General features: G+C 38.4%; 1 protein-coding gene across 1 annotated transcript in view; it reads right to left on the bottom strand.

Annotated features, from left to right (window-relative positions):
* bub1bb (BUB1 mitotic checkpoint serine/threonine kinase Bb) overlaps positions 1 to 25,411 on the bottom strand; it is a 77,123-nt gene that overhangs the window by 28,871 nt on the left and 22,841 nt on the right. The window contains exons 9-15 of the mRNA XM_072569249.1: positions 23,809 to 24,029; positions 21,737 to 21,855; positions 19,224 to 19,330; positions 11,513 to 11,565; positions 2,716 to 2,853; positions 2,190 to 2,307; positions 691 to 793 (exon numbers count right to left, since the gene is read on the bottom strand). Coding sequence (XP_072425350.1) covers positions 691 to 793; positions 2,190 to 2,307; positions 2,716 to 2,853; positions 11,513 to 11,565; positions 19,224 to 19,330; positions 21,737 to 21,855; positions 23,809 to 24,029 — 859 coding nt within the window. The remainder of the gene's footprint in view (positions 1 to 690; positions 794 to 2,189; positions 2,308 to 2,715; positions 2,854 to 11,512; positions 11,566 to 19,223; positions 19,331 to 21,736; positions 21,856 to 23,808; positions 24,030 to 25,411) is intronic.

Here is a 25,411-nt window from a genome sequence, read left to right as displayed (position 1 = left end):
TTTAGACCAGTTTCAGCTATTACAATACTTAAAAAGGGAAAGCAAAACAAGGATGAATCACTCAGTATCAATTCAATTACTCTCAGAAAATTTTGAAAAAGGCTTCAGTCTCAATTCAACAGGAAACGAGTATCTAAACAGCTATCTTCAAAACTCCAAAGTTCTGAGTTCATTCATGGGTGATTAAATTTAAGAATATATTGTGGCAGTGAACACAAATAGCATAAAGGGCAAAGTACAAAACAGGACTCAGCCAATCTACCTACAGAAACCATAGGTATAAGTTATAATACAATCATCCTGCCTAAAATAAAGGTCATTTGGTGCACAGCATTACCTCTTTGAAAGAGCTGGCTAATGCATCAAAGCCTGCTCGCTCTCATAAATGGTCGTAAGCACATCAATTCCTTATGAATTTCTTTCTCTAACCTTTTAAACACTGCACGTCTGATCTAAGACATTGCTCTCTCCTGACCTTTGCCAATTGTCTTAAATTGTGATCTCTGGTGATTTAAACTGCTCAAACACCCAATAACTTTCCCTGCTCCAAACAACAGAACAGTTCTAGCTTCTGCAAATAATTCCAGCCCCTTATCCTTCTGATTGCATAAATAGCAAACTCAGTTCTTACACGGTGAATTACAAATTTAGGGATAACTTAAATAGAATTTCTACAGGATTATAACTTACACATGCAGCAGAACAGATCCCTTCAGCCAGAACATGCTGTGATGGTACAAGAATTCCTGAACGTCGCCATTGAGTATTGAGCTTTAAGTAACTTGCTGGTGGCCTTGGTGGGGGGGAAAAAAATCAAACTGACCAACAATCCAAAACAAAGGTTTGTGTAGAGGAAATTCAAAAGTTATAATTTGAATTAATTGTTTCAATCCACATTTCAGCTCAGTAAATGCAAAAGGAAATTCTCTAATGATTAAAATGTTCCCCAAGAAGAAAAGCCCAAGTTTAAATTCCTGATCTATATGGATCAGCTTATCTCAATCACTAAGGCAGTAACAACGCTATAATTCCTTTGTGTTCTTGGTTAGGGAGGGTTAGAAGGTGGAATTATCTAAAGTATTTGCATACAATTCCTGCTGAAGACGGAGTCTCCAGCGCAATGCAAAGCAAATAACAGTCTGTCTGCAGTCATTGTCAAGGTTCACTATGAATAGTGATCACTTGAGCAAGTTAGAGTTTCCCGTGCCTTTCTTGGAATTACAAGGTAACACCACATTAGAAAGATAAAGTTAACAAGATGAAATATTATACCTTCAACATTCAGGATGCAGATTTATATTTCAAACAGTGAAAGTAATTATGGACAGACGGAACTGAGAAAACAGTTCAATATTCATTGTTCAATAGGATTGGTGAGATGATTCCTGCGCTAGTCAGACTGAAGCTTCCACTGGTGTCCAAGAGGCACATGTTTGCTGACTTAATTGATTAGTCAGATATATTTTATATTCAAAGTCACAGTTTATAGCAACTGAAGGAAAAATAAACTGCTTTTCTTCAAGCTTACAAGTGGCTTTTACAGCAGAGAAAGGCAAAGAAGTTCTTTGTTAATGGTAACTGGTCACTAATCCACAAACCAATTTGCTACTTGTTACCAGCAGCCAAAGTTCAATCCTTCAGCTCCGGTTCATCTGTAACTACTGGTGCAATCCACAGCTGATGTTACAATGCTCACAATGAGCATTAAGTTGCTTTCATTTAAAATGCAATAATATTTGTAAACCGTGGTTTTAAAAGGGTTCTTTTCTCATGTTAGTTTACATTGGTCTTTAAACAATAGCACCACTTTGCTCAGCATTCCCCTTGGTCCACTCCTCCTTGCTTACACCAAACAAGTGGCAAGTGGGGAGGTTCCAGCAAACTAGATCATTAGTGCCAAGTAAAGTGATTTTGCAATATGCTTGCCTCTAATAATGATTTAGAAAATGAGACACCGTTAGATGTGTAATTATTAAGAAATGTAATTAAGTGGTGACATCTCCGAACACAAATCAAGATTGGAAAGAATTTACCATTATGGCATTGCTCAAGCAAAAGTTCACTTTCAGCAGCTGTCACCGACTCAATAAAAGGTTAGCAGTGAACATGCTCCGTCACAATTGTGCTGGAAGCATTTAAAACATAAGCTGTAAATATACCACTCTGCTATATCATCTAGTCAGACTCACTTATTCTGGATTTCAGCTTCTGCAGTCTCATCAAAAATGTTGAAAGCAGCTGATGCAGGAGGCAAGCCCAAGAATGGGGGCATCAGGGATGAGACTGAACTTAGATGGCTGTTGTCAGCTAGAAAACAAATAAATTATTTCAGTATGGTACATGCTACTACCAGGTTAATTGTACATTCGAAATGCTATTCTACAATCAACAGCCAATGCACCAGGGGTTCTTCAACAATATGCTCAGCAAGACATATACAATTATCAGCAATGCAAGATCTGAATTTGATGCAACCAATGTTGAGAATCCCAGGAGTCAAAAGTATTATCACCATCCTATTCCAAAACAGAATATTCTCCAGTATGGAGCCCAGTTATAACCGATGAGGGGTCCAAAAGGTAAAACAAAATCCTCATCCATTATTACTTCAGCTCAGACATATTTAAAAGGATAATTTATGGATTACAGTCCAGCACCATTAAAAAAAATCATATCACTACTAAAATTGGGCAAACCTCAAATCATCTCCCTTACCACATTTCATAAACTGTGCTTCATATTCCAGGTCTTCCTTATTGCAATCACGAGACCCTGAATCCAGATAATCAAATGGATTTTTATCACTCATTTGGGAACAAGTAACAAGGTCTGAGGACATGTGATTTATGGTATCTGTAATAGGAAAGTAGGAATGCTATTAAGTTAAGAGGTTTCACATTTGGAAAGAGTAGTGTTTGAACAAAGTAAATTCAATACTCTGTAGCCTTTGAATTACAGCGATTTCCAAATATTGTATACAGCAATTTAAGAGTCGGAGCATTATTTCTAAGTGAACTTTGGTGTCACAACCATCATAGAAAGAGTGGCTGTAATAAGAACCCTTGGACTTCTAACCAATAGCAATTTGTTTCTTTCAGAAAAGAAAGCAACTCATTGTTTTGGGGTGACTTTAGCAAAATGAGCCAGACACTGCCCACACCAAGCTCAGCAAATTTCTAATGAGCAAAAGAAAAATACCACTGTTTTTGAAAATTTTTAAATACAATACAGAATGGCTTATGCCAAGATGGAAGAGCATTGGCAAAGAGGCGCTAATGGACAAGAAAAAAATGCAGAACACAAAGAAAAGGCATTAAAATAAAGAGATTGAGATATCAAAGAAATAAGGAACAAATTCATAGATACACAGATGCAAGTCTATTGGTCACCTCCTGTAAACAAATTCTCAATGTTTTAAGAACAGTTACAACTTTAACTCAGGTCAAATAAGACCAGTGTGGTCCCCTTACCATATATCGGGGTTAACTGCTCTGCCCCTCCAGCCGGCTCCATCATTCAACAGGATCATGACTGATCCAACATTCGTCACGTCCACTTTACTGAGTTTTCCCTGCAACTCTCAATCCCTCCACTGATTAAGAATTTATCGATCTCAGCATTAAACATATACAAGGATTCTGGCCCCACAGCTCTATGGCAAGGGATTCCAAAGACACTCAACCCTGAGAAGATATCCCTCCTTATCTTAGTCTTAAAACAGGCACTCCTTTACTTCAAGACTGTATTCTCTGGGACTACTCATCTGTGAGAGGAAACATCCTCTCAGCATTCACTCTGTCAAGCCCCTTAGGAATCTGATATATGTTTCGATGAGATCACCTCTCTTTCTTCTAAACTCCAGTGAACAGAATCCCAACCTGTTAGCCTTTGATCAAAAGCAATTCCTCCATACAAGGGATCACACTAGTGAACCTTTCTGAACTGCCTCCAATGAAATGATATCTTTCCATAAAGGGAATCAAAACTTCTCTCACTTCAGATGTAACATCATAGATCGTGTAAAGGTTTAGTAAGACTTCCTACTCCTATATGTCAACATCCATTAGTCTTCCCTGGTTACTTGCTGTGCCTGTGTGCTAGCTTTGTTTCATGCATAAGTATACCCAAATCCCTTTGTGTCGCAACTTTCTGCAGTTTTACATTTAAATAACTTTATATTTTGTTCTCTTTCAAAGGGAACAACTTTACATTCTCCTACATTGTACTTTGTTTGCCAACTTTTTGCCCATTTACATAACCTATCAATATCTCTCTAAACTGCTTGTAACCCACCTACAACTTGCTTTTCCATCCATATTTGTGTCACCTGAAAATTTGGCTATGATACATTCATTGTCTTCCCCCAAGACAATGACATGCAATAGTAATCAGTTGCAGTCCCAGCACTGATCTGTGGAACCCCACTGCTTACTGGTCACTAACTTGAGAAAGAACCACCACACTCTGTTCCTGCCAATTAGCCAATTCTCTATCCATGCCAATACACCATCCTCAACACCATGGGCTCTTATGATTTAATCTTTGATGAGGCACTTTGTCAAATGCCTTCTGAAAGTCCAAATACAACACATCTATTGGTTCCTCTCTGGCCACTCTGGCTGAGACCTATTCAAAAAAACTCAAAATTAGCCCAGTATTATTTCCCTTTCATGAAGCTATGCTGCATGATTAGATTATCATTTTCCAAATGTCATTACTTCCTTAATAACTCACTCCAATTTTTTTCAACTGATGTTATGCTAATCAGCCTATAATTACCTCCTTTTCGTCTTCCTCCCTTATTTAAAAAGGGGTGTTACATTGGCAGTTTTCTAATCCTCTGGGCACTTCTCCAAAATCAAAGGATTTTTGGAAAATTACAACCAAAGCAAAATATCTTTGACTCCCCTGCCATTTCTTTTTCTGCATAACTATCTCCTAGATTCATGTCCTAAGGAGTCTATGTTCACTTTGACCTTTCTTTGTCCTTTTTATATACTTAAAAGGAGCTTGTCAGTTTTTATAGTCCTTGCCAGCTTGCCCTCATAGTTTATTTTCTCTGCCTTTATTATCTTTTTAGATCTCCTTTGCTTGACACTGAACTTATCCCAGTATTCAGGGTTTTCACTGACTTGACTCCTTATATGCTTTTACTTTCAACTTTGTACACCATACCTTCCTTGGTTAGCCATGATAATTGATAGGAAAACAAAGAAATGACAATTTAAATCATTGATGCAAGTCATTATTTCTAATTGGGAAGAGGATCACATGTCAGACATCCGAGAGGAAATTAGTATTGAATCATGTATAGGGACTTAATAAATGCAATAACAGCAATGACAAAAATGACTGCATGACTGACAAAACCCCATACCAAATGACTTCCAAGACTAGATATTAAAGGTAGGTGAGAATATTCCAGAAGCAAAACCCTCCAAAATTGTCAATTGTGAACCATATCATTTAGATTGAATATCATTTGATTGTTTAAGTGGAATGGAACAAGTTTATCTAATACCAATTATCTAATCTAGTGGTGGACAATTAAGATCTACAAATAAAGATTGAGTGGCTTTCAATTTTCAGGTGACCACACAGTAAGCTTGGATTTTAAAATGATGTCATATCTGATCAAATTTTGAGATGTGACTGAAATATTGGACTGGAGAATAACTAGGCTTGTTATTTGTATGAATGTCCAGAAGACATGTGAAATCGACCATCCCTTAAAAGAATAATTATTAAAACAGAGGACCATGGCACGAAAGGTACATTTTTGCCCAGATTAGGCAATTATGAATTTATTTCCATTTATTCACTCCCATTCTTAACCCAATGACAGACTTGCCCTTTCTTTTTCTTTTTACACTCTACCCAGAGAAAAAACATTACGATTCCCAGTTCTGAAGAAAGGTAACTATCCTTTGGCAAAAGGTCAATTTAGCTTCTCTTTCCACAGATACTGGAAATCACAGCACGGTCTGGCAGTATTTCCTCCGTCTTTACTTTTTGACTAAGCGGAAGGAGAGAGAGTTGGAATAACGGACAGAACCACTTATTGGCAGGACAAAACGAACAGCATCTTAACCAGGGATTTTTGCTTGAGCCTTAATTATTTATTTTATTTATTTGTTGGCATCCGCGGAGTACCAATATATCAGAGCTTCCTATTGACTTAAACAGGGGACATGTTAAATAGTGCAGATTGAAGCATAAAATGCCAAATTAATTTCAATATAGGCAAATGAATAAGGTTAAACAAATTCTGCATCACGACTGAACCATTCCAATGCTTCTTATGTACCCTCCTGCTCCCAGAATAGTAAATGCATTATACAGAAAACAGAGAGTGTTCATGTGGATCAAGAGGCAGATTGAAAGTTTTTCTCTATCGTTACCATGTTATAGAGACCACCATAGCAACAGATTTCCAGTAAAAAAAATTGTACTAATTAAAGAACTCAATATACAGAGATTGATAAAATGAACAACACAGTTTAATGTTTCATGTATAACAAACTTAATAACCACTTATGGGACTAGGAGTGTATTGGCTGATCAAATATTGTGTTGATTATATGGACATGTAAAAAAAACAAACCAACTAACAGAAACATAATGAGAGGGGTATACATACTTTATTTACAGCATAAATCACTTAAATAATGCAACTTTGCCTTAAATAAAGTTTCCCAGAGAGTCGTCTCACTCAACCTCAATTGACTCAAGAGATCGTGACAATAGAGTAAACTTCTGGTACTTCAGGGAGATACATTTTGCCAGTTTAATCGAGTGACAGTCATAACAAAGTTTGCTGTAGGATTAGTGTTAGTGTTAATCAGGGGAATTACTATCTCTTCCATTTAAAAATTCAGTGAGAGTTTTCATATTCCTGATCTCGGTGTGATTAGAAAACAAAGTTCCATCCACTCTTGGAGCAACCTGACATCATACTCATCACCTCCACATAAATATCTGAAAACCATCCTGCAGCATCTGGAGTGAACTGTATGTTTTAATAAAAATGTTGTAATTTTATGATTTCATACCCACAAAGAACAAAATAATGCATTTCAGATGAGCTCCTTGCATCCAGCAAATTATGGTGATGTTTCAAATAGGTCTATATTCAAATCCTGATCAGAGTGAATGTTCAATCCGATGCACAGCTGACATTGGCCAATCCAGTACAATAATGCAAGAGATTCATTGCCAAAGCTTTTTATCTTACGCTTATCAGAACACAAGAATACTTAGCTTCAAACAATGTTCACTTCTACTATAGGAGCCACAGGTGCTAATTGGAAAATGTATGTCAAGGAGAAAAAAATGTGCCTTGCAAGCCCTGGGGCAATTCCAGAAAGGAGCAAAGTTAGAATATGCATCTTTTGTTCGCATGCAATGTCATTTCTGACAATTGGCTACATTAAAGTCGACTAAACATTTCAAAGACATTTCAATAAGCCAGTAACATACAAATGAACATCCCTATAGTTTCAACGTATGCCTAAATTCATAAGAAACTGAGGCACAATAGATCCATTGGCTGCAGAATCTAGGAATCAGGATAAAGCTCTCCACTGATTGGAGTCAAACCTGGCACAAAAGGATGATGGCTGTGGCTGCTGAAGGTCAGTAATCTCAGCACAAGTTTATTAGGGTAGTGCCCTCGGCTCAAACATCTTCACTGACCTTCTTCAATGCTGCTTCAATGAGCTCTCTCTGTCATAAGTTCAGAATTGTGGATGTTCACCAATGATTGCACAATGTTCAGCAGTTTTCATAACTCCTCGGATACTGAAGCAGCCCATGTTCAAATGCAACAAGATCTGGACAAGTTTCAGGCTGACAAGTGGCAAGTAACATTCACGCTACACAAATGCCAGCAATGACAATCTCAAATAACAGATGGTTATACCATTTTGAATGTTATTGTCCATCACTGAACTTCCCACTATCTAAAAATTGGGGGGTGGGGGTCTACCTTTGACCAGAAACTCAACAGGACTCACCACTAACATGCAGGTTCAACAGCTGGTCACTGGCTAGGAATACTGCATCAAGTAACTCACCTCCTGCTGACTCCCCAAAGTTTGACCACCATCTACAAGGCTCAAGTCAGGAATATGATGAAATACTCCCCACTTGCCTGGATGGATGCAGCTCCAATAACACTCAAAGCTTGACACCATCTATGGCAGAGTAGCCCACTTGATTGCCACCACATCCTCAAGCTTCCACTCCACCACCACCAATTCTCATTATCTACAGGATGTAGAAATTCAAAGCTCCTTAAAAGAGCATCTTCCGAACCCATGATCACCTCCATCTAGAAAGAAAAAGGGCAGCAGATACATCGGATTACCAGCACCTACAAATTCCCCTTCAAACCACTCACCATTCTGACTTGGAAACATATTGGCATTCCTTCATTGTGACCAAGTTAAAAATCCCTCCTTACGGGCATTGAGACTCACTTGGATTGCAGTGAGAAGCAGGACCGAGTTAAAAATCCCTAATTCCAGATTTGTGATTTGGTGCTGCAATTCATTGGAATCTCTTAAACACAAGTCATAAGGGCCCAGCAAGTAGTAGTAGTCAGCCTGCTGTGCAAAGGAAGCAAGTGAGAAACTTTATGTTTTAAAACACTGCGGCTGAAAACAACTAGCAATTTCGAGTGCTAACAGGTTGAGCCTGTATTGAAGGCCAAAATTGGCACCTGATCAGTTTGAAGCAAGAAAAAGCAAAAAGCCTAATGGAAGACTTGCAGAATGAGGGAGTTGAGTGTTCAGTTAGAAAGTTTCAATGCTAGTTAAGGGTAGTTTCAGTACTGAGGTGTTAAAATGTCTAACGAACTGCAGCTAGTCCTGTTGTAGAAGCAGATGAATTTTCTGCCTACTTGAAGGAAGCTACTTACCAGCATAGGTTTAATATTAAAAAGACAGGACTTGTTTAGAAACATTTGCCACAGAAAGCATGGTTGAAAGATGGCATCCAGATTTAAAGTTGCCAAAGATCATCTTACTGCTCTACTTAATGGAAATGCTGCATAAGAATCTAAAGTTTAAACCTTCCATGGTGTATTAGTCTAGCATTCAAATCATCATAGCATTCAAATCAACATTTTTCAAATCTCTCCTCTCCCCAACTCATCCCAGATCCAAACCTTCAAATTGGCACTACCCTCTTGACCTGTCCTACCTGCCATCTTCCTTTCAAACCATCTGCTCCACCCTCCCCATCGACCTCTCACTATTAGCCCCACCTGCATCCACCTATCACATTCCCAGCTACCTTCCACTCAGCCCCATCTCCCCATTTATCTTTCAGCTCCCATCCCCCTCCACATTCCTGATGAAGGGCTTATGCCGGAAAAGTTGACTCTCCTGCTCCTCGGACGCTGCTTGACCTACTGTGTGTTTCCAGCACCACACCTTTTGACTGACTCTCCAGCATCTACAGTCCTCACTTTCTTCTGCACTTAACTCAAGGCAAAAGACAATGACAAGGCACAGGTCAGGGAATTTTTTACATGGCTACATCCTCAAGGGCACGTTCAATATTGTTGATTCATGGGAAGAAGTAACCTTGACATGCCTGAACAGTGAGATTGAAATTGTGGTCCAAAATGTGCCAGTGGCCATGAAGATTGCACAATGCTATTACAGAGGCTCTGTGTGCAATCAACACCTTGGTGTCAGAGGTTTCCATTGATGAAATGGAGGAGGCAGGTACAGTGGAATCACTTGCATCTCATGAAAATGGACGATCCAATGAAGACTTAACATGTCTAGACAGTCAACTTGAAGAGACAGACCACACAAACATGACCTACTTGATTTGGTCGGAGAGGTTTCCAACTCACGGGACAGGCAATAGAAACTTATATGACCCAAAGAATGCAACACCAAAGTGAACTGTAGAATCAACTATGCAACGGCCATAGAAAGATCACTGGAAGCAGCAAAAGAAAATTCCCAGTTTGGATAAACTAAGGTTATGAAGAACCTGGTCCTTCATTCCATTAACTCCACCAGGAACTGGTTGTTGACTGCTGCCTTCATTTCAACACAAAAGATAATTCCTAACTTTAATTACTGAGATTCTCAAGAGAACCAGAATCTCAAACTAAGATCAGGTTATCACCAGGCACATCAAATCACCACTGGTTTCTTCAAAATGCCTTCAATTCTAGTGGAAAGAAAGAGATAACAGCAGATCTTCCTTCAAGCTAACATGCCTAGCATCAAAGCTATTAGCTACTGATATGCACCATCATGAAGACACCTTAAGCATATATACAAAAATCAAGGATACCCCTTTCAACTCATGGTTGCTAAGCAAAATGGGAGATTGAATATTTGGGAAGGTACTGAAAACAGATTTCACTGGCAACATGCAGAAGCAAATCAAAATGACGAATGCAAAAACCTCAGAACTACCTGAACTCAAAAAATCTGCAGATATATGGCAGGGCCTGCAGATTACTCAGTGGATTTATCAGCCATCTCAGAATGGATTGAGCCAGAGAAGCAGCAAGTCATCTTTTAACTAGAAGGACTGCTCAAGAGCCTGCTGGTGTATCCAAAATGAATTTATACAATACGTTGCTTAAAATAAGTGATTTTTTTGTTGCAAGTCACTCAGCTAGGATGCACATCGCACACATACATATGGTACAATCCTTCAACTTGTCATTTTATCCAAGCTCAGAGATGTCCAAAGGAAGCTATTGTACATGCTGCCATGACAACCTTACAGTCACATGCTTCTCCAGGATGTAAGTGCTGTAGCGTGGAGAGGATTGCCACTTTCTGGTCAAACTGGAAAATACTCTTTGGTAAGCAAGATATAGTTGACTGCATCTCTGGAATGATTTACCTGTTACAAGGTTATGCATATGATTCAAGACTGTTGGAAAGACCAGGTCTGACTCCTTCAAGGTCCTTAGTTACTCTCAACTAGTTCCATGTGACACCACAATAGGTGGCTCTTATGGCACTCAATCAGCATTGACCCCATCAGATCCATATATAAGTTTTGGAACCTAGTTCCAGATTTAATCACGGATTTGCAAAATCATTTCACTTAAAGTCTGTTTAAGAATGCAATCTCTATTCTCAGTGAGGACATATTGTACATTCACATGCAAGGACTCATTCTCTGCAAACAAAAAGCAATAGGTTCAGCCTGTGCCTTTTCTTTTTGAATTGTCCAGAAGCACAAGGTGTCTATTGTCTCCCATTGCATTCTCTTTGGTTGACAAGTCTACTCTGATATGAGTAATCAGTACCCTTTCACAACCCCCTCCACTACCCGCTCCCCCCCATCCCCAAAATAAACTGTTGTGAATAGTTTGAAAGTTGGTATTCTTACGATGGTTCTGATTAGCACAAGATGAAAAGCTGCAAAATCCCCCGAAGCATTATTCTGTATAAGTCAGTAGTTTGTATGCAAATTGTATCAAATTATGAAGACTAGGTAATAAGACAAAACAATGACTTGTTACCTGTGCAATCTGACAGATTCGCGTTTTTCAGTCTCGACGCAATTTCATTCAATCTGAAAAACAGTGGGTTATCAAGTGAATTCCAACTTTTATAGACAACACCAGAACCCGAGGAAAAAAATAAAATCAGCACCTTTCCAAAATGGTTAGGTGAACGTGTTTCAAGAAAGGAAAAAGGAAGAGTTGGCAAATTGCTATTATCACTACTCCAAACTTGGCTTGAAAGTCAGTGGATATCTAGCCCAAACATATTCAAGTCCACATCTAAGATTTTTGAAGAAATGTCATTTGATAATGGCAAGTCGCAGCAAACAGTAAACACCACAGTTTAGATTACAACAGCTGCCAGTGAAGGTCAAGGACTGCAGGTACTCGCTAACACCACTCCAAGCTACAACTGTCCTGATTAAATGGCCTTTTATTCACTGTCAGGAGGCCAAAAACTTGGTAACTCCAAATATTAAGTAAATAAATTTCACTAAGTCTCTAAGAGACTTGCTTGGAGAGTTTGGTCACCATGGATAGCATGTACATCTAATAATTACTTGAGGTGAGTAATGAGGTTGGATAATTTTCCCAACATTCTTAGTGTGCGCGCCTTGGTAGAGCAACAGCAGGAAAACTAATATTTTTGCAGGAAACAAACCAACCTTTGTGGGGGGGTAAAAGGAGACAGGCAGGCAGACAGACAATATGGTGGGAAGGAGTAGAAACAGAGACCAAGATTTGAAAGAGGGAAGCAGAGCAGGCAAAGAGATGGGGTGAAAATAAGATCAAGAAGGAACAATTTCAGGAAATAAAAACTGACCGGTGTAATCAATCATGTATTAATTCACACTTCAATTAAAACACAAGCTTTGTTTCTTTGCAATATTACTGCCACTGTTGATGCATCAAATCTTTTATTATTTGATCACACCTAGCCTCCACCCTATAACAGACCTTCTCCTTTGTTCTTTGTGCCCTCTATCCCCAGTTTTTAAAAATCATTTCTGTTCTTCTTCAGTTTGAAAAGACCATTGACCTGAAAATGCTAACTCTCATTTCTCTCCATCAACACTACTGCCAGACGGAGTTTATCCACAATGTTATTTCGGATTTCTAGCATCCATATTATTTTGCTCTTTTCTTTGGACCTTCATTGTTTAGATTTTCTTGTAAAACTCATCTTAGGTCAAAAGGTGCATGACCTAGCAATTGCAGACTTTGAAATCCATTCATTTAACTTTAATTGGAACATTTGCAGATGATGCCTATACAAGCAAATTGGAAATTCTGCTTTCTCTTCCAGCATCCGAGTGGTTAGTAAACATATTATTGCAAGACGACATACATTTAATTCTGGAGTATCTGTCCAATATTTCTATTCTGTCTCCTGCTACTCCACCAACTCCCGAACTGGATCAATAATTTACCTTCAACTCAGACTATATGTGATGGGACTTTACTAAATGTCTTACAGAACTCCACCTGCAGAATGTGGGAATGTTGTCAGAACATTTGGGCGGCACGGTGGCACAGTGGTTAGCACTGCTGCCTCACAGCGCCAGAAACCTGGGTTCAAATCCCACCTCAGGTGACTGACTGTGTGGAGTTTGCACATTCTCCCCGTGTCTGCGTGGGTTTCCTCCGGGTGCTCCGGTTTCCTCCCACAGTCCAAAGATGTGCAGGTTGGGTGAATTGGCCATGTAGTGTTAGGTGCAGGGTTAGATGTAAGGGAATGGGTCTGGGTGGGTGCGCTTCGGCGGGTCGGTGTGGACTTGTTGGGCCAAAGGGCCTGTTTCCACACTGTAAGTAATCTAATCTAATCTAATCTAATCTAATCTAATCTAATCTAATCTAACTGTAGAGCATGAGGTCAGTGTTGGGCTATTGTGTAGAGCAAATACACTTGCAGCATCTGCAAGATTTCTTTTTCTATCAAACAGGCACTTGTACTTGCTATTCTGAGAACAGGAAAGACGACAGGGAGGATAGTCACAATGCAAACCATTGCTGTCCTTCCCAGACAGTTTTTTGAGCTACGTGGTAAGTGTACATTCACCTATAAGATTACACAACACCAGGTTATAATCTAACTGGCTTGTCTGGAAGCACTAGCTTTCAGAGCACTGCTCCTTCAACACCTGATAAAAGGAGCAGCGCTCCAAAAGCTAGTGCTTCCAAATAAACCTGTTAGACTATAACCTGGCGTTGTGAGATATTGAACGTTGTACACCCCTGTCCAACACCTGCACCTCTACAACACACCTACAAAATAGTAGTATTTCCCCAGACAATGACAAGCAGACTCGAGGGTGAGCTGCCCGTGCATTACCAAAGTAACGGATATAACATGGCAATTGGAAAGAAATTTGCAATGTAAGAGGGTAAATCCAGCTGTAATAGTTACTTTAAAACAAGAAACAAACAGTCAAGAACAGATTTACAAGAAACGCATGCAGCATAAACGTAAACAAAGCAGGGTTGGAGAATATAGCAAATAATAAGGTAAAGGAGGACACTGATGACATGGGAATATGTAAATGTTACAGAACAGGAACCCAAAAGGTGTTTAAACATAAATGAGGGAATCAATTGAATTGAAACATCTTTACAGCAATTTGGTGTCCTTAACTTGAACTACAGGAAATCTTGCATGGGGGAATCCAAGCACAGGAGGAAAACTGAAACACGGTTACAGAAAAATCAGAACTGGGATTTAAACATTGCAGGATGTAACAGTCAAAACAAAAAATGGAAATAGGGAACATGGAATTTATCTACTTGTCCAAGATGAAAATTAAGGATATCCTCAAGAGAAAGCAGTTTCTGGAAGAAGGAAAATGGAAGGGACTTGGGCACTAATGACCAGAAGCCATAGATTTAAAGGTAAGGAGCAGGTGGTTTACAGGAGATGCAAGGAACTTCTTTGTTTAAAGCCAAACGGTTTAGTAGTATTTCGATGCGCATTTGCAATGTCAAGGCTATGGGAAGAGTGCTAGAAAATGGGATTAGAATGTTTTTTCTGTGGGTGTGTTCAACTGGTGCAGACTCCATAGGCCAAAGACCTCTGTCTTTTTGATATAGCAATGCTGATACCAGTGTTTCATTACTATCTACACAGCCAGCTGCGGCCCAAAGCTAAACCAAAGTTAATGAAAAAGCCTCCCAACAACAAACTGGTCTCTGAATTCAGAGCATGGAGGACTCCGTTCCACATAACATAAAAGCAACTTATGCACAGGAAGTTCATAACCGCAGGGAATAAACCATAGTTCATAAATTTAAAATAAAATCTGGACATGTAGCAGTTTAAATTAGGAGAAAGAATTTTTGGTTTTAAAGATCGCCAACATAAACTTAAGCAAAATTGTATTTATAGTTAACAGAACAGACATTTAAATTAAGTTATGACTAATTATCTGAGATTTGAAAGTTGGAAGTTTTTAAACAAAGATTAGAACATGTACACTTCATTTTGGAATTTAATCTTCAACTTTAAAAACATAACTCTGTTGGGGAAAAAAAAGAGCAGAGCCCAGACATATCATAGCATTTCGTACAAATGCTAGAAGTAATAAGTAACCTATTGTAATTGAGCAATACATGTAACATGTGTAACAAGAAAATTCAGACTTAACTGAAGTCAAACTCTTTCAAAGAATGATGCAAACAGAAAGTAAAAGGCAATAAAGGCCTAGAGAAGCTTAAGAAATGTAAAAATGTTTTTAAATATAGAATGAGCAAGGGAATAACTCAGGGAAGATGAAGGACCATGAGGAACCACAGACATAACTAGAGAGAGAGAAAACCGGGAAGATGGGGCACAGTCTACAATGAATACTGTGCCAGTCCTGTTCCATTGTGAAGACAGTGTAACGTTAGAAGAAATTAACAAAAACGGGGAGATACTAATGGGTTTAACAGCCTGAAGTTGATAAATTCATGGGAACAGATGAGATTTATCCCAGCTATTGAGGGAGACATGGGAGGAGATAACAGAGGCAGTGGCAGAAGCTTTCAAATCGTCTCTGGCTAAAGAGGCGAGCCAGGAGAGGTCTAATAACATCTCATTAACTTAAAAAAAAGAGAAAGAGATAGATCGAACAATTATAGGCCAGTCTAAATCTCAGTGCTGTGAAGCTATTAGAAAGAATGGGGAGTGATTATATATATGCATGTGAGAAGATATGGATTAGTTAGAAATTAGCCCATCATAATCATCCAGCATGGAAACAGACCCTTCAGTCCAACCAGTCTCTGCTGGCTATAATCCCAAACTAAACCAGTTCCACTTGTCTGCACTTGGCTCGTATCTTTTCAAACATTTCTTATTCATGCACTTATCTAAATGTCATTTAAACAGTAACTGTATCTACATCCACCACTTCCTCTGGAAGTTCATTCCATACATAAACCATTGTTTAAAAAAAATGCCCCTTATGTTTTTTAAAAAATCTTGCTCCTCTCACCTTAAAAGCATACTCCACCCCAGAGAGAAAACACCTGCCATTGACCTGTCTATCCCCTTCATTAATTTTATAAACCTTTAGGGTCACCCTGCAACCTCTTAAACTCCAGTGAAAAAAGTCCCAGCATATTCAATCTCTCCTTACAATTCAAACCCACCAATCCTGGCAAAATCCTGGTAAATCTCTTTTGAATCCTCTCCAACTGAATATCCTTACTACAACAGGGCAACCAGGACTGGACACTACTTCAGAGGCCTCACCAACATTTGTACGACCTCAATAATGATATGCCAATACAATGATTAAGCAATGAAGGTAAATATGCTAAACACCTCAACCACCCAATCTATGTCATGCAAACTTGAAAGAATTACGTACCTGAAGCTCTGTCTCTCTGCCCAAGGCCCTACTTTTAAATTGTGCAAGTCTGGTCTTTGTTTTATTAAAATGTGGTACTTTACATTTCACCAAAATTAAACTCCATGTGCCACTCTTCAGCCCATTGACCCAATTCATCAAGATCTCTTTGTAATCTTAGATAACCTTCATTGCCCACTATATCATCAACCTTGGTGTCATCTAACTTCCTTAACATGCTTTCTATATGCTCATAAAATAATTTGTATAAAATGACAAACAAGAGCGGACTCAGCACCATTCCTTGTGGAACACTGCTGGTCACCGGTCTCCAGTCTGAAAAATAACCTTCCACCATCACACTGTCTCACACAGTTAAGCCAATTTTGTATCCAACTGGCAAGCTTATTCTAAATCTCAGGTGATCTAACTTTACTAATTTGTCTGTGATATGGAACCTTGTCAAAGGCTTATTAAAGTCCAAGTGAACAATGTCTACCACTCTATCCTCAAACTTCTTGCTTACTTCAAAAAACTCCATGTTTGAGAGACATGATTTTGCTTGTACAAAACTAGGTTGACTATCCCTATTCATTCTTTGCCTCTCCAAATGCATACAAACCTACCTTTCAGAATCATTTCTAACAATTTACTCACCACTGACATCAGAGGTCTATAGTTCTCAGGCTTCTTGCATCCCTTCTGAAAGTCACATTAGCCACTCTCCAGTTATTTGGCACCTCATGTGTATTTATAAGTGATAAAGTATTTCTGCATGGGACCCTGCAACTTCTTGCCTACCTTCCCACAAAGTCATGGGATACACTAGATAAAGGTCCCAGAGATTTATCCACATTTATATTTTCGTAGGCTTCCAGCACTTCCTCATCTGTAATGGGAACTATTTTCAAAACATCAATATTTATTTCTGAGTTCTCCAGCCTCTATTTCTTTCTCCACAGTAAAAGCAGATGTAAATTATTAATTTAATCTGTCCCATCTCTTGAAGTTCAACACAAAGATGATCTCTTTGATCTTTAAAAGGGCCCTACTCTCTAGTGTTGCAGTCTTGCTCTTAAAATGTACTTGTATAATTTAATTGGATTAATTTTAGCCTTGGCAAATAAGGTTCTCATTCTCTGTCTTCTTAATCTCTCTCCCAAGAATGCCCTACACGCTTTAACCTGCTCAATATATTCATTTAAATCCAGTTGTTTACATCTTATATAATATATATATTTAAACCTTGACTAGAACATTATATTTATTCATCCATTGTTAGTCACTTTCCCACCTTACCTTTATAATCCTGGATTCCATCACTGACCAAAAGTTACTCTCCCACCTTTGAACATACATAATCACCTAGCCTCCACGGTCTTCTACATTAAGGAATGCCGACATATTCATTATCCTTCGAGAAACAATTTCTCCTCAACTTTATCTTAAATGACATTCTCTGGTCCTAGATCCTCCCACAGCCAGAAACAACCTTTCCACATCTACACTGTAAAAGCCCTGAGGAATCTTGTATGTTTCAATAAAGGTCTCCTCTCATTATTCTAAAACTCTAATGGAAACTAACCTCTTTGCACAAGAAAATCCCTACATACCTTGAACCAGACTAACAAACAAAGGAAATTGGAGAAAACATTTCCACAAACAAACTCGCAGCAAGAGGGAATGATGTACAGATCATCAGAAAGTAAAGGGACAGAACATAGGAGTCTGTAAGTTAGCTCACTGAGTTTGAAGGTTTATTTTCAGACATTTCGTCACCATACTAGGTAACATCATCAGAGTGTGTCTCTGGTGAAGCACTGGTGGTATGTCCCGCCTTGGCCACCAAAAGACACGACCCCCTATCACAAGTTTCCATACATACAAAGGACGACACCACTTTTACTGGGACAACACATACATCCTAGGATAAGTGAAACAAAGACACGCACAAGAATTCTTAGAGGCATGGCATTCTAACCAGAACTCAATTAATAATCACATCGACTTAGATCTTATCTACCTTCCTTTGTGAAAAAGGACCAGAAATGACATCATCCACCTTAAGAAACCAAGACTTATAAATAGAAAGGCAGGACATACCACCAGCGCTTCAGAGAGTCTCACTGACGTTACTTCGTAGAGTGACAAAACATCTGAAAATAAACCTTCAATCTCAGTGAGATGACTTATCATCAACCTGAGCTACAAATCTTTAAAATCGCTAATAGGAGTAGCAACCATCAGCTCTATCATTCTAGATCATGTTTAATCATGGACGTCAAAAACCATTTACCCATGCTATTTCTATATTCCTTAATGCCTTTAGTATCTAGAAAACTATTAATCTGTCTTAAACTACTCAGACTGAACACTTGGAAAAGATGGGAAAAGGCACATGGTTTCCATCCACACTGCAAGAGATTTACAAGTCTTAAAACTGAGTAGCAGGATCTATGCATTATGAGATATCAATGGAGCTGGAGTAAAGAACAGAACTCTAGTTAAATCATACATAAACTTTCCAGGTGAACCAACTGCAAAGCTGGTTGATAACCAAGTGAGAAGTAATTCAGTGACAATTTTACAAATTATTTCTAATGTCAAGCAATAGGAAATGGATCAGCAAAGTAAGGATGAGATTCATAATAACTCTTGGAAACCTAAACCCAAAAACAGAAGGTCTATTGCAAGAAAATAACAAGCAGTAAGCTCAAGCTGGCATGATCTTATTGACAGTTTAAATGTGCGGGATTGGTAGCTCATCCACTATCTTGACAAGGCTTTACTGAAGGTATTGAAGCAACAATTCCAGCAGTTTAAAATGGTATTCTATTCTTGCGTCACAAATTAATTGCAGTACGAAAAATGACAAGGAACATAAAACACAAAGTATTTACCCATTTCTATCAGAATCTTCACCATTCCTTTCTGATAGATTGATGTCTGTGCCAAATTCCCTAGTGGTGATCGCTGAGCATGGCAGAGGGTCATGAATTGCTTCATTCTGAAAGCAAGAATAAACAGGATATTTCAGACAATTTTTATTGTGGACTAAGACCACTTATGTAGCCAACCTAGATTTGATACCAGAAGGAAATTCAATGCTGGAGACATTCAGGTCTAGCAGCACCTGGGAGAAAGAGCTAATGTTGATTCTGGTATGACTCATTCATAAAGTAGTTTTGAAACTCTGGAAACTTGAATTCTGAAGCCTTCAAGACTCAAAACAGCATCTTTCTCTCTCTACAGATCCTGCCAGACCTGTTGAGTTTCACCAGTACTTTTTGCTCGTTTCAAATTTCTAGCAATAACAGCAGTGTTTTGGCTATATACTACCAGGAGTCTACGATAAAAGATAGACTTGTACTTTTACAAGGAAAGTAAACATACATATTAACCTGGGATGACTGACTTCCAATCGTAATCACCTATGTGCCCAGTATAACTCCATCCAGCTGAGAAATTTCCCCGATACCCACGGATCCAAATTTTGCTAGGGTTCCTTCAAGCCACACTTAAGTGAGGCCTTGATGTTAAGGGTTGTCACTCTTACCTCACCTCTGGAATCCAGCTGTTTTGGCCATATTTGAATCAAAGATATAATGAGGTCAGTAGCTAAATGGCCTGGCAGAACTCAAACTGCGATTCAGTGAACAGGCTATTGCTGAGCAGATGAGACTTGATGGCACTGTTGATGCCACCTTCCATCTACTTGGCACTCCTGGCTGAAGACTGCTGCAAACGGTTCAGCCTTATCTTTTGCAATGATGTGTTGGGCTCTTCCACCATTGAGGATGGGGATATTTATGGCACCCCCTCCTCCGTTGAATTGTTTGGTTGTCCACTACAATTTACAACTGGATTTGACAGGACCGCAGAGCCTAGATCTGATCCATTGGTTGAGAGATTGCTTATATTGTCTGATATGCAAGAGGTCAGAGTTAAACCTTAAATATGAAAACACTTCAGATTCTACACAAATAAGTTGGGAAAGTTAGACAATGTAGTGCAATTTCCAGTTAAAGAACATCTGGCCAAGTTAAAAGTTGCATCTTATTTCAGTTTTGTAGCAAGGGCATTCACTATGCAAATCATTGTCATTTGTATATGTGAGCTGCATGTTTTTTCCCTGCAACCCTTAATAAATTTCCCTGACGCGAGAGCCTTCCCTTTTCACAGACAGCAATGCCAATTGTTGAGTGAGTTCAACGAGACAATCTTACAAGCAGTCACAAGGCTATATCAAATGTTTCAATAGTCCAAACTGGTGGACATTGTCTTTCAAAAAACAATGAATGATTGATACATATCAGCTGTAAAGAGAAACTTTTCTTACTAAAGAATAAGTACCTCTGCATCATAAATCAGACTTCCCAACGTTGCCACATTCATCACCATAGTATGGATCACAAACAGTACCAGACACATTTGGGTGGATCCAATTATTTTAGTTTATCAAAATGCCAAATTGTTTCTCCATTTGGAATTTAAAAAACAGATATACAGACTTTTACACCCACAACCTACCTCTTTTGAAAGCACAGAGTTTAAACTCTTCAGGAAAACATACATCTAGGAAATTTGACCAGGGCAAGTACAAGCCTGTTACACATCTGGAAGTAGTGGTGTCCAATCTGACCCACAGCTGAGCAACAGGATCCCATTGCAAATAAAGCAGTCTATATTTATTTTCCTGTTTTTGATACCAAACAAAAACTTAACAATTGTTGCTCATAAGAGAGCACAGGGTTTAAATAAATTTAAAATAAAATTTGTAGGGCACTGCCTTGAGTGATGTAGATAATCACACTGATCACACTGTTCACTGTTCACACAAATAATGGGAAATGCCATGTCAAAAAGCATTCTGGGAAGCATAATTCAAGACATACCCCTCATCCAAGGGAATGAAATGTTGTGGTTTTGTCTTGTATTATTCATTTAGGTTTTTCCACAGGTTGTGCTACTCGCCTAACAATACAATGCGGGAATATAAAGTTACAAGTCTATCATATCTCACAAGCATTTGGTTCCATGACATTAATTTTTTTCAAAAAAAAAAATCACAAATTAAATCTCATTTGTCTTGATCAGCATTTATCCAACTCACTATCCACTTGATAGTGGTTCCCGGTACAAAATGGCTACCACATTAACCTTCAGTCACTGACAAAGAGTTATTTGCAATCAAAGTGCTGAAACTGGATTGTTAATAGTACTAGAGGAGTATATCCATTATAAGCCAAGTATGCAATGTTTTCTGCCATCAATAGGAATAGGAGCATACTAGATTAGTTAGTTCAACTTTTAATTCACCAATTAATGTTCAATGATATTCAAATTAGTTATTAGCTGGATGTATTAGTAAATCTTAAAAATCAGGAAATGTCCATCTCTACAGTCAACAGACCTGTTGGGTTTCTGGTTGGCTATGCTCCCGCTGCTCCTTCATTCTCAACTCTGCCATGTGGATTAATTGCTCCACCTCCTCCTTTTCTTGCTTTAACTTCAACAATTTCTCCTCTTGTTCTGTATAAAACATACAATATAGTCACAACTATTCTAGTGCCAACTATAGGGCTACAACCAAGTCTGACTCTCAGAAGCATTTCAGTACACCATCGAAACGGAAAGTGACCAGGCCAGAACATATTCCTTTCATCACTGAAAAACTGCAAAATCAGGTTGGACTGAGTTATGCGATTGATTGATTATTTGGGCTTGATGCAACAGAAATGGGGACAGAATCTGCCACATTCAATTCCTTCCAAAGCCTTAGGACAGAATCACAATTAAGTTGTCTAATGCAGTTACAGTACTGAACTTTAAGTCAGAGGGACTGAGGTCCACAAACAGATGGAAAGCCAGCAAGTATTATTTTTCAAGTTGTAAGCAAATTAGTAGGCACTAATTTTGGTGGTATCCAATTCTTCACATTATTGCAAGGTTAAAATTGTTCGGACTCCACACAAATCAGGCTTTTCACATTACACTGATGAGACTACAATATCCAAAGTTACCTGAAGGACCACCAATTTTAAAATTAGCAAACAGGATCCCAGTCAGACTGTCAAAACAGAGATAGCAGTCACAAGTAATTCAGTTACATATTTTAAAAAATGTATTTCCTAAAAAAGGTTAGTGGTTACTATTGCAATAGTTAAGCAGCATCTGACTGTACTTAAATGTGGGTACGATAGGTTATGGACCATGTGTAGGAAAACAAGATTAGTGTAGTTTGGTATTTGCTGGTCAGCTAGACAGTGCGCCGAAGGCCCTGTTTCCACGTTGTATGACTATGTCTCTCTCAAGTGTATGAAATAAATGACACTCTGATACTAATCATTCTTGATGATCATATTCTCCTTTGTTAATAGTGATAGAACTGAAAACTTAAAATGGCCTGACAACACCAACTGTCAAGAATGAAATCTATGAATAAGTGGTTTAATATTCTACAAAAACCCAAATATTGACAACTATGAGCAAACACACATCTCACTCCTCTTCACCAAACACAACCTATTTCCTTGCATATTGGCTTTGTAGGAATAAAAGGTGAATTATTTAGCAGCTAGCTATATAGAAAATAAGAGGCAAAAGTCATCAGGCATTAAAACAACAGATTGAGAAAAAAAAAGATTAATATAATTTTAAAAACTTTACAACTTGATCATAGAACAGGGAACAATCATTCCAATAGGTATATGGCCAAGTGTTGATTCTAAATCAGTAGCATAATAATATGACACAATATCTCTTCACAACAAAATTAGTGATTGCAGAATATTTAGAGTTACAACTTTGCAGCAAGTTAATTTCCATTTAGATCAAAATGCTCAACAATTAACAAATACTATGTTTTTTGTTTTAGCCCCTTGCACAATTTCTTTATTCCTTCATGAGATGTGGGCTTTGCTGAGAGAGTCAACATTTATTGACCAACCCAAATTGCCTTCATGAAGGTGGAAATTAGCTGCCTTCATGAACTGCTTCACAATTATTTGTTGTCATCCCGCTCAGTGCTGTTGGTAAGCTGTTGCAAGATTTTGGGTCAGTGACACAGAAGGAACAACAATATAATTACAAGTCAGAATGAGGAGTGGTTTGGAACAGAGACATGTCCTTGCTTTTCTTGTTGATAGTGGTCTTGTTTGGAAGGTGCTGTCCCAGAAGTCTTGGTGAACTTCTGCCTGGATTAAGTTGAACGACTAGGTAACTGGTTAAAGCTCCACTTCAGTACTGAATATAAAATCTGCACTGATTCACCAATGTAACACAGCTGCATTGGTCAGCAGAGCCAGCTTTCAGCTAAGACATGAAACTCTCAATCAACATAGTATCTGATCTTGAATCTCATTGCTCTTAAGGTACTTTGTGTATTAACTGGTTGTCAATGGCATAGAATCTACTATATTAGTGCAAGTTCTTTTTCTGATATGTTCAGCAAATTGAGAATTAAGTCTGTCAAAACATCTGTACCTTTCATGCGAGCTTTGTATTTCTTTTTGAATTCTTCTGCTCTAAGTTCTTCAAAAGAGAATTCACGTAGTCCAGCATAGATCTGGTCTTTTGAATACATAGATACTTCCTTATTTTCATTGCAATTTTGAACCTGTACTCTAGTCAATGGATTCAATTCTTTACTGGGTTTCCGAGCACTCAACACTGGGGTAAACAAGGGCTCAATTTTACGAGGTGTCCTGCAACACATCAAAAGGAAATATTATACTGGAGGTTGCTGATTTACAAGCATCCAACTTACAAAACTATCCCATACAGAGATGTAATTTTAAAGATCTGACATACTAACATTTCGTGTACTTACAAATGGCTACTTTACAATGTCCTGCATTATGTTCTGACTTGTGTACAAACTGCCTTGCGAATGGATTCAAGAACTCTCTTAACCAGAAGACTGACTGTACCAACATTTCGATTTCAATTCCTTCATGGAAGGAAAATAATTTTTGAACAAAACATTTTAAAAGTTACTTTTAAAATGGAAACCTTAAATATACCCTACCCTTGCTTATAGGTTGTTCAACTAAGAGTGTATGTCCCAGAGTAGAACAACAATTCCACAATCTAATTAAATTCTGATCAACTAGAATCCATTTTAGGCTGTGGATTTTTTTATTGAAATGGAAATGGCTACTGTGACTAAGCTACTCCTTTAACAAGGTTATGCAGTCTTTGGCTTTCTCCCCCCCTAGAGAGAGGTTGTAAACGACAGACTCCAAAAAGTGTGGAGGTTGAAGGGTTTTAGGGCCAATTTGATAATAGCTAACAGATACTGCCTCAGGAAGAGGCTTAAAGTTAAAAAACACTTGTACAAGGGGTGTGGCCGTTCTCCCAGCTCAGCTTTTCTGTTTTATTTAAAAACAGTAGTGTGAAGTCCAGGCTGGTACTCTCTGATGTCTATCTTGTAAGATCTTGTTTGATTTTACCTTTTGTGCCAAGTGGTGTTTATGGGGATTGTTGCAAGTATTTGGAACAGCATCATTAGGTTGGGTTGATCTGTTGGGCTTTTCGGATAAGTTATTCAGTATTCTGTTGTTTGCATTTCATTCACTAATCTTGTAAAGAAATTCTGTTTTGTTTAAAATTAAGTGCTTTGACCAGCTGATTCTTTCCTGGAATCCACTTTACACCTGCTTAAAACAACTAGCAAAGTTAGGGTCCAAGCTACTTTCTTGCAACATTTTGCAGGGGGATCTGGCCTGATCCATAACACTACACAGCCACGTAAAACCAAAAGGAGCATTGTAATCAAATTGTTAAAAAAATGTTGTGAAAGCTTATCTTGCACTCAGCAAACAAAAACCAAAATTTGCACTCAACAATTAATAAGAGAAAAGGGCTTTAGAAATTTATACACAAGGCTCGTAAGTTGTAAGGGAGGGCACACATCCTTTGGACAAATGACAGTGCTGTCAAGTAGAGATGGTGTGCCCCAGCAATTAGCTAATTGAATCAAACACCATGCTCCTTCCATTGTATGTGATAGGCAGAGTGCAGAGCATATTCAACCAGTTTGCAATAGCAAAACCAAAACAAAAAACATTTGTCATTAGATGTATTC

This window comes from Chiloscyllium punctatum, chromosome 4, assembly GCF_047496795.1.
Source record: "Chiloscyllium punctatum isolate Juve2018m chromosome 4, sChiPun1.3, whole genome shotgun sequence".
In the NCBI taxonomy this organism is placed as follows: Eukaryota; Metazoa; Chordata; class Chondrichthyes; order Orectolobiformes; family Hemiscylliidae; genus Chiloscyllium; species Chiloscyllium punctatum.
Note: the sequence above shows the minus strand (reverse complement) of the source record. Positions and strands in the feature narration are given on the sequence as shown.